The sequence below is a fragment of the Thecamonas trahens genome (genome assembly GCF_000142905.1).
Source record: "Thecamonas trahens ATCC 50062 unplaced genomic scaffold supercont1.45, whole genome shotgun sequence".
In the NCBI taxonomy this organism is placed as follows: domain Eukaryota; order Apusomonadida; family Apusomonadidae; genus Thecamonas; species Thecamonas trahens.
Window position 1 is genome coordinate 158,043 of NW_013657635.1, and position 12,655 is coordinate 170,697.

The 12,655-nt window shown below is 62.9% G+C and overlaps 7 protein-coding genes across 7 annotated transcripts in view; 4 read left to right on the forward strand and 3 right to left on the reverse strand.

Annotated features, from left to right (window-relative positions):
* Positions 1-27: 27 nt before the first annotated feature.
* On the forward strand, positions 28-1,372 carry AMSG_09149 (uncharacterized protein; the record flags this gene model as incomplete). Its single annotated transcript, XM_013899410.1, has 2 exons — positions 28-1,322; positions 1,351-1,372. The coding sequence occupies exons 1-2, from the start codon at positions 118-120 to the stop codon at positions 1,370-1,372; spliced, it is 1,227 nt and encodes a 408-aa protein (XP_013754864.1). The 5' UTR covers positions 28-117.
* Positions 1,373-1,517: 145 nt separating this feature from the next.
* On the reverse strand, positions 1,518-4,574 carry AMSG_09150 (importin-13; the record flags this gene model as incomplete). The annotated part of the gene is made up of 3 exons (XM_013899411.1): positions 4,005-4,574; positions 1,688-3,948; positions 1,518-1,665 (listed from the first exon to the last, which is right to left on the reverse strand). Exons 1-3 carry the CDS (start codon positions 4,503-4,505, stop codon positions 1,518-1,520), a joined length of 2,910 nt encoding a protein of 969 aa, XP_013754865.1. The 5' UTR covers positions 4,506-4,574.
* Positions 4,575-5,362: 788 nt separating this feature from the next.
* On the forward strand, positions 5,363-6,483 carry AMSG_09151 (uncharacterized protein). The gene is made up of 2 exons (XM_013899412.1): positions 5,363-5,612; positions 5,826-6,483. The coding sequence occupies exons 1-2, from the start codon at positions 5,379-5,381 to the stop codon at positions 6,294-6,296; spliced, it is 705 nt and encodes a 234-aa protein (XP_013754866.1). The 5' UTR covers positions 5,363-5,378; the 3' UTR covers positions 6,297-6,483.
* On the reverse strand, positions 6,327-8,211 carry AMSG_09152 (uncharacterized protein; the record flags this gene model as incomplete). Its single annotated transcript, XM_013899413.1, has 2 exons — positions 6,327-6,344; positions 6,391-8,211. The coding sequence occupies 2 exons, from the start codon at positions 8,209-8,211 to the stop codon at positions 6,327-6,329; spliced, it is 1,839 nt and encodes a 612-aa protein (XP_013754867.1).
* A 323-nt stretch (positions 8,212-8,534) lies between these two features.
* On the reverse strand, positions 8,535-9,571 carry AMSG_09153 (uncharacterized protein). The gene is made up of 3 exons (XM_013899414.1): positions 9,549-9,571; positions 9,353-9,421; positions 8,535-8,744 (listed from the first exon to the last, which is right to left on the reverse strand). The coding sequence occupies exons 1-3, from the start codon at positions 9,549-9,551 to the stop codon at positions 8,553-8,555; spliced, it is 264 nt and encodes an 87-aa protein (XP_013754868.1). The 5' UTR covers positions 9,552-9,571; the 3' UTR covers positions 8,535-8,552.
* A 709-nt stretch (positions 9,572-10,280) lies between these two features.
* Positions 10,281-11,779, forward strand: AMSG_09154 (uncharacterized protein; the record flags this gene model as incomplete). Its single annotated transcript, XM_013899415.1, has 2 exons — positions 10,281-11,201; positions 11,342-11,779. 2 exons carry the CDS (start codon positions 10,281-10,283, stop codon positions 11,777-11,779), a joined length of 1,359 nt encoding a protein of 452 aa, XP_013754869.1.
* A 145-nt stretch (positions 11,780-11,924) lies between these two features.
* The window catches only part of AMSG_12240 (uncharacterized protein), a gene marked incomplete at its 5' end in the record, with an annotated part of 2,350 nt that continues 1,619 nt past the window's right edge, over positions 11,925-12,655 (forward strand). Inside the window, one exon of the mRNA XM_013899464.1 lies at positions 11,925-12,251. Coding sequence (XP_013754918.1) covers positions 11,925-12,251 — 327 coding nt within the window. The remainder of the gene's footprint in view (positions 12,252-12,655) is intronic.

The window sequence follows — 12,655 nt, forward strand, 5'->3', positions numbered from 1 at the left end:
TCGTGGTCGGACCACAAGCGGACTGATCGACGACACCACCACCACGAGCATCACTCCCGCGGACAGCCATCGCTTTGCACATCTCTCTCACCATTGCACGTCTTACTGTTAGAAAGGATGTCGCGGATGACGGGCAAGGTGTGGAAGCAAGCCAAGGGGAAGCGCAAGTCTTGGTACATCGAGGATGATCACATGGCCGCCGAGCGACAGCAGCTTTGGCTGCAGGCACTCCACGAGGTCGAGGCAGCCGACAATGCCGCCATCGTCGACGCCATCTGGGCATGGTACAAGAAATCGTACCGTCGCAGGCGATCATGGGATGTTGCCATCACTACAGAGGGTCTGATCCGGTGCTATGTCGAGCGGCACGGCCCGGGCTTTGCGCGCTTCTTTGCCAGGCACGATGCGCTCGATCCCAACGCCTTTGGCCCGCAGTCGTCGTCCCAGAATGGCGTTCGGTTTGTGGAGCGCGGATCGCGCGAGTGGTTTGTCCGCCAGGCTGCGACAGGCGCGGCCAGGAGTGACATTGTCGCATCGGCCCTCCCAGTACTCACCATCAGCCTCAAATACGATCCGCACCAGATGGAGCTTCTTCTCCTCCTCGCTGCGTTGTATCGGCTGCGCATCGATGTTGTCAGCACCACCGTCCGGTCCTGGCTCCAGCCCTCGCACCACTCTCCCGGCTGCGAAGACTGCATCAACGTTGGCGGCGTGCCCCATGATCGCCGCACCACAACTCGCGCCGCCGTCCGCCTTCTCTTTACGCCGAGCACCTCGCTCCCGTCCGGCCCGCCAGCCTGCGCAAGCCTTGCCGCAGCCAAAACCGGCCGCATCTCCAAGCTCATGTTCCTCTCAGACTGCACCAACGCGATGCCGCACTGTTTGCGGCGTTCGCGCCGCAAGAAGAACCGACGCTTACAAGCCGTGGCAGCCCAACTGAGTGCCTCACCGCCCGCGCCGTGGACCACCTTGCCCAACGAGCTGTGGTCCATCATCATGCATAAGCTCGCCGCTGACGCGGTTGCGGACATTGTTGCGCTTTCGGCCACCTGCACCCGGCTGCTCAGCCTTGCTCGCGACCCGCTTCTCTGGCGCAGCATCGCTCGCCGTGTCGCAGACGCGTCACCGGCGGTCATGGCCGCCCTGGCCGAGGCAAGCGAGCCGGGCTGCGACTGGTACGCCTACTTTCAGGCCGCTATCCTTCCCGAGCTCCGCAGCTGCCTCTGCCCGGCTGCGACGACTGTGCCGCTGCTGCCCGGCCATGGCCACGGCTACATCTCGGTCCACACCCTTCAGAGTGAGCGAAGGACCCAGCACACCGGGTTTGCCAGGGTACAGCTCCGCGTCAAGCGCACGCTCCTGCGCCGGATGACCGACTCGGGCGTACTTGACCTGTCGTCTGACAATCGCTCCCGACCGACCGCTGCCTGGTCCGACGATCGTTGGATGTGGACGCCCGAGCTGCTGGGCGGCTCATTCGACAGGCCCAGCGCGATGCAGTGACAAGCGCGCGCACCTCACATGCCCAGCAAGCCCGAGCCATGCAGCGAGGCGCCATACGGCGTGTTCGAGAGCCCGCGCCACTGCAGCGAAAAGTCTTTGACAGCGCGACGGAACCGGCCTCGGACCCGCGCCGCCATCAGCGCCTTGAGGAACTTGTCCTGACTCGGGGCTGGCGTGCGGCGACGGGTAGTCGGCGGCAGAGCCAAACAGCTGCTGGAGCAGGGAGTTGACCTCGTACGGGAAGCGGAACGAGATGGCAAAGAGAAAGTCGGCGACCTTGGTGTCGAGCGACCGTGGCAGGCCGCCCGCAAAGGCCTCTATGGCAAACCGGACCAGCGGCTCGCCGTAGCTGGCAAACGCGTCTTGCATGGCCGCATTGGCGACGGCTGCGGTTGCGCCGCCCACTTCTTGCGAGAAGAACATGTCAAAGAAGCGGAGAACCGACGAGATCGCTGTTTTCTCCTGCGACGACAGCGCACGCATGCCAGTGAGAAACAGGTGGTTGAGAGAGTCCGATGCCACCACCGCCGCAGGCTCGTGCCGCAGCACTGCGGTGAGGAGCGAGAAGAAGCCGTAGACCAGGTCGGGCGCTGCGCTGATGGCAGAGTCTGAAGCCGAAAAGTGCGCCAGCGTCTGGGTCACAACCCCGTCGATCGTGCCCGGCAGGACGGCTCGCAGCGCGTCTGTCGACTTGTGGATGGCGACTGCGGTCTCGATGACATTGAGCAGCGGCGCCGCAGGCTGCACGATGTACGTCGACGTCATCAGCGAGAGCATGACGTCGAGATGCGGCGCAAAGGCCTTGGACGAGGCGCGGAGCACGTTGCCGCAAAACTGGGTAAGCGCCACTACCAGCTCCTCGTCGCGATGAGCTACCGTGGCTACGGCCTCGATGGCCGGCCATGCTCGCTCGACCACGCAAAGCAGCGGCGTCGACCGCCCGGGCACCGCGCTCCGGATATCCACAAATCGGCACGCTGCCGTCAGCAGCGACAGCGTAGCCGTGAGCGAGGTGAGGACATGCGCGGCCTCGACATTACCGTGCTCCAGCTCGGCCTCGAGCGCTTCGATCAGCGGCAGCGCGAGGACCTCCAGTGCACCCAGTGCCTCGCCAGGCTCGGCCTTGGCAATGACGTAGCCGAGAGCCTCTAGCGCAAGCAGCTGCGGCCGCAGCGGAAGCTTGTCCATGGCCCTCGTCAGTGACGACACCATGTTGCCCAGAATAGGCACTAGGTTGTCAGCCGACGACGAGCAGAGCTCGCGGAGGCATGACGCCGTCGTCGTACAGAGGCCCGGCTCGTCAAAGCCCGGCAAGATGAGCGCCATCGCGGTCGGCGCGAGGCCGCCAAACCGCCCAGCAAACGCACCCACAAGCTTGATGGCTGACTTGGCGACTCGGACGTGTGACGGGAGCGCCCCAAACTCGTTCAACACCGCCGCAAGGTAGCTGGGCGCCGAAAAGCCGCCCGTCGCCCCGGGCCCGGACGGCAAGAGCCCGGGCTCTGACGCCGACCGCCCTCGCGAGAACGCCGAGTTCTCTAGTGCCATCTTGGCGGCCTCGGCCTGCGACGCCAGCGAGAGCCGCCGCAGACTGCCCGAAGTCGCCGTCCGCGTCACGTCCTCGTACTCGTCCTCGCCCGGATCGACCGGAAGGTAGTCGGACGCCACTCGAATGGCAAACAGGGCGGTTTCGACCTCGCGCCAGGTCGTATTAGTGGTGTCGTGTTGAGCGTCGGCGATCCGCGCCCGCAGGTACGCCAGCGCCCCGGTAAAGTACTCGACAGGACCCAGCAGCTCGGCGCATGACTCAAAGAGCTCGGCGCAATCACGACGCACAAGCTGCCAGTAGTGTGTGTCAAATGAGTCGAGCCGCTCCCAGTCAAGCGAGAGCCGCGCCCGCGAAAAGGCATGCTCCAGAAGCTGGGCAAAGACCGGCACAAAGGCTTGGAGAGCCGCCGGCGCCGCCGACGACAGCCGCCGACCTGGATCGCTCTCCAGCTTGACTAGCTCGTGCGCAAGATCTGACCACGCCTGGATGGAGAGCTCCAGCGCTGACCGCTTTGGCGTCGCCACGCACACCATGAGGATGTCATACAGCACGCCCGCCGTCTTCAGCTCGCACTCGAGGAGCCACGGGAGCTCGCTGTCACAGAGAGCGGCCGCCAGCCGGCCCACGCCCTTGACATGCTCCCACTCGCCGCTCTGGTGGGCGGCCAGAACCTGATCGCGGAGATTCGCCACCGCCGAGGCCATGCCTGACAGCTCGGCGCGAAAGGCCTTGGCTAGCGGCAGTGAGAGCACAAGCTCAACAACGTCGACGGCCACGGCAAACAGCTCCGGCATGGTCAGCGCTGCAAATGCGTGCTGCAGCATCGCCGAGTGCAGAACGAGCTCGTGTGGAAGGTCGTACTCGATCCAGGCGTGGAGGCAGTAGAGGACTTTGCGCTGAAAAGCCGGGGCGCGCCGTCAGCAAGCAGCAGCGCCTCGAGGCAGTCGAGAACCTGCGGTGCTGCCGAGAGTAGCTCGTGACGGAGCTTGCTCCGCACCGCCTTTCGCACATTGGCTCGCTGGAACTCCTCCGGCAGAATTGTGAGGATCTGGACGAGCGACGTCGGAGTGTCGTCCAGCTCGCCTATCAGATACACCACCACACCCTCGAATCCGTCGAGCTCGCGGAGTAGGAGCCCGGCAAAGGCGATACAGAGCCGAGTGAGGACGTTGAGCGGACCAGCGTCAAACTTGCGAATGAGCTGGAACAGCATGCCCTGCAGCTGCGCTCGCGCATCCGGCTCCAGACCTAGCCACTCGTTGACGATCTTGGAGGCGAGCATCTTGGCGCCGAGAAAGCCCCACACCTCGTCGCCCAGCTGAAGCAGCTCCACTGCCAGCGACCATCCATCGGCCGAAGCCTGACACGCCAGCATATACTCTTGTGCCGCCTGTTGCTCCTCGGCCACCTCGGACGTGGAGAGCACCTCTAGCGCTCGCATGTAGTTCTGCATCAGCTCTCCATCACTTCCTGTCCCACTGCCGGGCAACACACCACCACCAGCACCAGCGCCATCACCACCGTTGCCTACACCTGACATCGATACACCTGCTGCTGCCTGCCGTCACCAACCAACGCGCGACCTTTGAGCGCAGAGTGAGAGCGTGAGCGCGAGCGTGAGCGCGTGAGCGTGAGCGTGAGCGCGAGCGAGAGCGAGAGCGTGAGCGTGAGCGAGAGTGAGAGTGAGAGCGAGAGCAAGAGCCTGAACGAGAGCAAGAGCAAGAGCCAGTGCAAGTGCAGGAGCAACTACGACCTTTGTTGGCTCGGTCGGCCTCTGAGCTCTGTTGCGGGGGGGGGAGCGACAGAGCAGAGAGATAGATAGAGAGGGATGGAGAGGGGGAGAGGGAGGGAGAGGGAGAGGACTGTAGTATGTATATATGTGTGTGGTGGAGGAGTGGTGGAGGGGGAGGAGTGGTGGTGGTGATGGGTGGTGGTGGGGGTAGGGAGGTGGGGTGGGTGGTGGTGGTGGTGGTGATGGGGGGAGGGTCAGTCACTCTCTCAGCTCAGACAGAGAGGTTTGGCACGACATGGTGTGTTTAAGGGCAACCGGCTCAGGGCGAGTGAACGAGATCGGGATCGATATATCGCGTGTGATGGTGATGGGCATGGGCATGGGAATGGGCATGGGTATGGGCATGGGCATGGGTATGGGTATGGGTATGGGCATGGGCATGGGGGCAGCGAGGTTGGACGATGGGGCGAGTGGCCAAGGAGTGACGGACGACCGATTGATGATGACTGAAGTGACGGCGGGCGACGGCACAACGGCCACGAGTTGCCGTCGCAGTCGCAGTCTGCTACACTCGACTGCAGAAAAAGGCCAGGAATGTCTGCGACACGTGAGGAGGCTACCGAGTATGTGAAGATCCCCTCGGGCGATGGCGAGCGGGAGAACTGGAAGCGGCTGATTGTTGTCATTGAGGATGCCAATCTGCAGACCATCAAGGTCGGTGGCTCAAAGGGGGCCTCCTTTGCCCTCATGAACTCGGACGACCATCGTGCTTGGCTCTCGCGCAACAACATCGACGTCAATCTTGCACGCCCAGACATCACACACCAGGTATGTACACTCTCTTGCTCACCTCACCGCCCACTTTCTTTGCCTTTCTCGTCCACGCCTCGGTGGGGCGAGGCCCCAGACTGAGGCGAGTTGGCCCATCCTGTGGGATCGCCGCCATCCTTTGGGGCCATCCTGCCCGGGGGCGGGAGGGTGGCGACGGAGGGGGCAGGTATGGGGAAAGGACGGGAGACTCACAGGTGGAAATGGTGACAGTGTCTGCTTATGCTCCTGGACTCGCCGCTGAACAAGGCGGGGATGCTGCAGATCTTCATCCGGACCAACAAGAATGTGCTCATCGAGGTCAACCCGCACACCCGCATCCCGCGGACCTTCAAGCGCTTCTCCGGACTCATGGTCCAGCTGCTGCACAAGCTCTCCATCCGGGCTGCCAACGGACCGACCAAGCTGCTCAAGGTGATCAAGAACCCGGTGACCAAGTACTTTCCCACCGGCTGCCGCCGCATCGGCACCTCGACAGAGGGCAAGATGGTCAAGCTCGGCGAGTACGTCGCCTCGCTGCCCGAGGACGAGCCCGTCGTCTTTGTCGTCGGCGGCATTGCCCGTGGCCAGGTCAACCCGGACTACGTCACCGAGACCATTGCTATCTCCGAGTTCCCGCTCTCCGCCGCTGGCGTTTGCTCCAAGATCTGCACCGCCTTTGAGGCCAAGTGGGACGTGCTGTAAGGTACTTTCGCTGCCACTGCTACGCCTTGCCTAGCCGCTGCTCCAGCGCTGCCAGTCGGGCTGCCCGCATTTCCTCCACGGTTGGTGGCTGGACCGCTGCTGGAGCCGGCGCCGCGGCGGGTACCGCGCCTGCGTCGCTGGCCTGAGCGGGAGCTGCACCGCTTGATCCGGCGCCCGTCTCGCCGAGCCGGTAGCCGTGGCCGGCAAAGGCGTCATCGCTGACACTGCTGCTGCCGCTACCGCTGCTGCTGCTACTGTCGTTGCCGCTATCGTTGTCGACGTGAGCTGTGGCGCCAATAACACGGACAGGCTCGTGCGAGGCGGGTGGGAGCGGGGCTGGGTCGGGCGCTTGGAGCGCAGCGGCACCGAGGTCGACGTCAAAGCCCGAGTCGGCGACGAGGTCGACTTCGACGTCGGTGTCGATGATGCACACACCCTCGTAGTGGGTCTTGTCGTTGGGCAAGACGGCAACAACCAAGAGATGGAACTCGAGACCTCCGAGCTCGAGGCGGATCGAGTCGCCGACGGTGAGAGTGGCAAAGCCGCGGAAGAGCGTCTCCAGCTTGGTCTTTTGGTCGTAGAGTTTGAGAAAGAGCGGATTGTCAACCTTGATCTTGACGTACTCAGCCCGCGGCAGAGCGACGCGACGGATGCTGACTATGTCATCCTCGTCCAGCCCCAGCTGGTCCATCCGCCACCGCGGCGCGTACATGATGTCGGGCTCTTCGGTAAACTCGAGGACTGAGCAGTGTGTGTAGCGCCCGTCGGAGTCGTTGGTGAGCCGGAAGATCCACGGCATGTGGTCGGGCTCGTTCTCGCCCTCCAGCACGTGCAGTACATCTTCTGGAAGCAAGACCTTGCCACCGGACTCGAGCTCCGGACGCGCCCGTAGGGCTACTGACCGAATGCGGAGCGTGCTTTCGTACTTGCGCGCAGCGCGGTGCCGCGCCATAGCATCTGCCAGCGCCTGCGCCATTGACGCCTCCACCGCATCGCGGTTGAGCGGCGTGTCGTCGTACGGCGCTGCCGGAGGCGGAATGTACCGCGCCGGCATCGTTGGGTGAAAGTCGGGAAACGGATCGGCGAGTCGCGGCAGACCTGCAGGAGTCAGCAGCGACGACGGCGGCGGTGGTCTGGGCTCATCGTCGTCCATCATCGACATGGCCAACGCTTGAGCCAAGTCTCGGTCAACCTCAGGATCGGAGACTGCGGCCGGCGGCGGCGGCGAGTGCGACAGAGCGGTAGGCTCGGAGGGAGTGTCAGCCATTGAGAGCGAGGTGGCCATGGCAAGCTGCAGCTGCTCGTCTTCAGAGAGTCCCGGGATGCCGATGGTAGTACCCGAAGCGACCAGTGCCTCGGCCTCGGCGGCGGAGGCGTGCAAGGCCAGCCGCAGCTGCTCTTCCTCGTCGAGCGTATCTGGCGCTGGTACGGTGACCAGCGGGCTGACGCCTCGACGTTGGACTGACGACGATGGAGGCGAAACCTTTGCCAACGACTCTGCTAGCGCCATCTCGAGGGCGACGTCCTCGGACACGCCGGACAAGACCAGGGCATCAGCGGCGGCAGCCTCGGCGCGGGCGTGCTTCTCGGCCACGCGACGGACCCGATCCTCGGCGGCAGCAACCGCCCGAGCTCGCGCACTCTGCCCTGAGCTCGGCGAAGGCTGAGGCCGGCGACGAGAGCCTCCACTGATGTTGGTGGAGGTGGGAGGAGCAAAGCGGTGCTCAAGACGCTTGACAGCGGCGGCGCGGGCGCGGGCCTTCATGGCCTCGTTTCGGCGCTTAGAGTCATCGTACTCGAGAGAACGCGCAGTAAAGAAGGAGCCCCGCCCTGGAGTTGTGGTAAAGTAGGCGATGCCGTCGACCGATCCGTTGTTCTTGCCCAGCCCGGCGCCATCGAGCTCGACGCCCACCATCACGCCCTCAGTAAAGTGTGTTCTTCCCACAAACCTGACCACGCCACGCCGGTTGTCTACACGGACCCGTACACGATCCCCCGACGAAAGACAGACTCCATGACACGGCGCACGGGCTCAAACGACGACAGAGAGACAGGGTGGTTGGTGATGGGACGAGGTAAGCGACAGGCGACAGGTGTGCCTGCTTGCCGTGTGCTGCCTGTTGACGGACCGGTGCCGAGTGGGCGGAGGCAGAGCGAGTGCCGGGTCGCATTGTTTGAGTTGGGCGGGCGAGCGGGGCGGGGGGGCAGAGAATGGAGAAGAGGAGGAGGAAGGGGGGGGGGTGTGGGTTACATGCTTTACAGGTCGTTCTGGACGACAAAGACTTGGCCGTCCGAGATGGTGACACCGTAGGCGACATCGTCAAAGGTGATGGTCACCTTCCGCAGCTTGTCCTCGGCGTTGGTGCCGGACATCAGGAGCGCGGCGTTGTTGAGCAGAGCCACAACGGCCTTGGCCACCTCGGTGTTGTCTTCCAGGCTGCCTTTGGACTGTGCGTTCCACCGCCGCCACAATCGCACATTGTTGCATCGCAGCGCTGTGAGTCTCTTCTGCCACACACACTTCCACCCCCGCCACTCCCGCCACCCCCATCCTCCCTCTCTGCACCACGACACTGCGAAAGGGGCCCAGCCAGACTATGGCCAGGCCAAATTCTGAAGTCCAGATCACTACCACCACACACACCACAAGGCGACCCCCACGCGATGGTTCGAGATGGACGAGATGGACGAGATGGACGAGATGGACGAGATGGACAACATGGGTAGGCCTGAAACGGGAGAGATAGAGACCACATCCACTCACCGCCGTAATGATGGATACAGGCCAATGCAGCTCTTTCAACCTGATCCCATCGAGCAGATCGCATGCGAGCAGACTGTCTCTCTGTCCATGTCCATGTCCATGTCCATGTCTACGTCCATTCTTTCGCCACGTGACGTAGGTCATCCCAGGACAGAGGGGATGGGTGGAAGAGGGGTACCGCGGTAAGGGGGATAGCCAAGGACACTACAGCCAAAACCATTGGGTATACCCAAGCCCAACCATCCCGACCACCACCCCTGTCTTGTTCTCAATATACTATGTGTGTACATACCGCCACAATGCTCCCGTTGGCCTCGCACACCAGCGCACCCGCCGCCTGCACAGCGTCCACAAACTCGGCCTACACAGGGCAGGCAACAAGCAGAAGGGGGGGGGGGGGGGAGTGAGTGAGGGAAAGGGAGGAGGGAGGGGATGGATGGATGGATGGTGGTGGTGGTGGTGGTGGTGGTGGTGGTGGTGGGGCGTACCATTGATCTCTGTGTGGTGAGGTGGTGGGCCTTTGTCTTGGGGGTGACGGACCTGTGAGCTGTAGCGGCGAGGGGAGGCGACCGAGTAGGGAGGCCATGGCATGGCTGCCGAGGCCGATGCCGATGCCGATGCCGATGCCGATGCCGATGCCGATGCCGATGCCGATGCCGATGCCGATGCCCATGCCGATGCCGATGCCCATGCCCATGCCGATGCCGATGCCCATGCCGATGCCCATGCCGATGCCGATGCCGGTTTAGAAAAGTCAGAACTACTTGTCTGCGATTATGATGACAATGACAATGAGGATGATGGTGACGATGAGATGTCGATGACTATGAGACTTTGTTCAAGACCACGATCACCATCTCGACCACAATCGCAACAACCACGACGACGACGACGACCACCACCACCATCACCACCATCACCACCATCACCATCGGCATGCGTACGTCTGCAGCAAAGGCGGCCGATGTCGTCGGCAAGTACCACGACACACACCATAGCATCGATGACCCACAAGGTCTTCACATCCACCCACCTGACCAGGTCCCATCCCTCTGTGCTAGGAACTCATCATCGGCTCGAGTCGCGGGCGTGTCGGGCGGCACGAGCAGTTAGCTTTGGAGGGGGAAAGCGTGCGTGCAGGGAAGGCGACCATGACGACATCGTCGCCTTTGCACACCACACTTTCTCTTTCCCTCCCAGAAAACCATAGACATATGCATATGCGCAACTGTGTCATGTGGGCAGCTGTTGCAGTGGTGACCATGGTGGTGCTTGTGCTGGAGAGCGAGGGCGTGAGCATCGAGGCTTACGGAGCGGTGGAGGGCAAGGCGAGCAACGAGGCGGCATGGAGCAACGCACGGGCGGTGATGGCGACAGCCAAGGCGGTGAATGAGGGCGTGCATGGAAGTGATCGTGTGGTGGAAGTGCCGGCAGGTGGGACCTTCTACATCTTCAATGCCACCATGAGCGGCCTCAAGGACGTGACCTTTGTCATCGATGGCACCCTCGTGGTCTCCAACAACATCTCGGCCTGGCAGGACATCGCCAACAAGCCGTCAACTGGCGTGCTCGAGGTCACCGACTCGACCAACATCACCTTTACCGGGGCAGGACTCATCGATGGCCAGGGCTACGACTTTTGGTGGTGGGTCATCATCACTGGCAAGGACTTTCGCCCCAACCTCGTCAACATCTACCGGACGTCGGGCGTGACGGTGACCGAGCTGCACGTTCGCAACTCACCGCAGTACCACTGGAACATCCGGTATGTGGAGGATGTGTACATTGACAACATCAACGTGTATGTCGACGTCGAGGCCCAGAAGGCTGCACTGGCGGTCGGCGGCAAGCTGCTAACCGTGCATCCAGAGCATCCCGAGTGGGACATCCCGGTCTTTCCGCTCAACACCGACGGCATCGACATTGCCGGCATTCGCGTCGTCATCCAGAACTCGCACATAACCAACTACGACGACGCCATTGCGGTCAAGCCGATCTACACTGGCGAGTCGCCGTTCTCGTCGTGCTCGCAGGACATGTACGTCTACAACATGTCGGTCGTTGTGGGCGTCGGCATGAGCATCGGCTCTGTCCCTCCCGCGGTCGGCACCAACTGCGTCCGCAACATCACCTTTGACACCGTCACCTTTAAGGACCCGACCAAGGCCATCTACATCAAACCAATCCGGGCACGGTTGGCGACGGCATCATCGATGGCATCACCTACCGCAACCTGCATGTGTCTGGCGACCTGTGGTACCCGATCTGGATTGGCCCGCAGCAGCAGGACCAGCCGCACTCGGGCCCGCCGCCGCCGCGTGCTACGCTCACCGGCCCGGCCAACACCGGATGCTCGTTCTTCTACCCCATCGACCCGGTGTGCCCGACCCAGCCTCGCGTCCCGATCACTAACGTCGTTGTCGACTCGTTCACCGCCGACAAGACCCTCATGCTCCCGGGTGTTATCCTCTGCAACGCCACCAAGCCGTGCTCCGGCCTTTCCTTCTCCTCTGTCGCCATCACCGGTGACTTTGTGGTTCAGCCCGACTGGTCATGCCACAACGCCGACGTTGTCCAGACCCAGACAACGCCGGCCATCAAGTGCGACAACAGCGCGTCTACCCACACCCCAAACCCGGTCCTGCCCATCCCCATTACCGGCGACATCATGGCTGACTACGTTGCATGGATACGTGCAGCCCGCCTTGCGAGCATGTAGACCGTCATCCTAAAGACCAGACCATCTCCCCGCATCGCTCCACCTGGCTGCGTCGCGGACGTCGCATGGCGCCGGCACAGGCGGCAACCGGGGGAGGGAACAGCAGACGGCGGGCACACCTCTCTACAGACGATATCTCACGAAAATGAAGGTGGCCAAGGTGACCGACGTGGTTCTGTGCGTAGTTGTAGCGGTGTACATTGCGGTGGCTGCGGTGTCTGCGGCGGTGGCGGCGCCGGAGAGCGGAGCGTGCACCGCTTGCCTGGCGCTGTGGACGGAGCTGCGCCACGATGTCGGGTGCGGGAATGCTGTCAATGACACGGGCGCGCTGTGCAAGCTCTGTCCCGAGTCGATCTGTGGGACGCCAGCCCATTGTCAGACCATTGTCGATGAGGTTTGTGCTGCTGGCTGTGCCGATGATCCCGACCAGTGTGCCTACCTCGCTTGCTCCAAGCTCCTCCACATCTGTCCGGTCAACGCCTCACGCCCCATCCTCCCCTAATCTGTCTCTTCTCTTCCCGGGCTCAAGCTGTAGCCACCGGTCGGTGTTGGATTGCATGAGGCCCAGGCATATGCCTTGAGATCTGTGTCCTGTGGTCCGTTGCGATTCCACTCCCCCCCCATGCATCCACGCCCTCCCTGCCGCAGTTGCCGTGCCCTTCTGATCCACCCAGCATATCATCATCTACATAACAATATCTTCATCCATGCCACCCATCAGCCCAACGATGCTATGATCCACCCCCCACCCCGCCATCCCCGCCGTGTCTGCCGGCCCTGCCGTCCTTCCCGTGCCTGCCTTCCCCGTCGTGCCTGCCTTCCCTGTCGACCACCAACCGTTGCCTGACCACCTCAACAGCCCCCCCCCCCCCCACG

Coding starts and splice junctions, on each gene's coding strand:
- AMSG_09151 (XM_013899412.1), top strand. CDS start 5,379: ATGTCTGCGACACGTGAGGAGGCTACCGAGTATGTGAAGATCCCCTCG. Junction 5,613..5,825: donor GCCCAGACATCACACACCAG/GTATGTACACTC, acceptor AAATGGTGACAG/TGTCTGCTTATGCTCCTGGA.
- AMSG_09153 (XM_013899414.1), bottom strand. Junction 8,745..9,352: donor CCAACGGGAGCATTGTGGCG/GTATGTACACAC, acceptor TGGAACGCACAG/TCCAAAGGCAGCCTGGAAGA.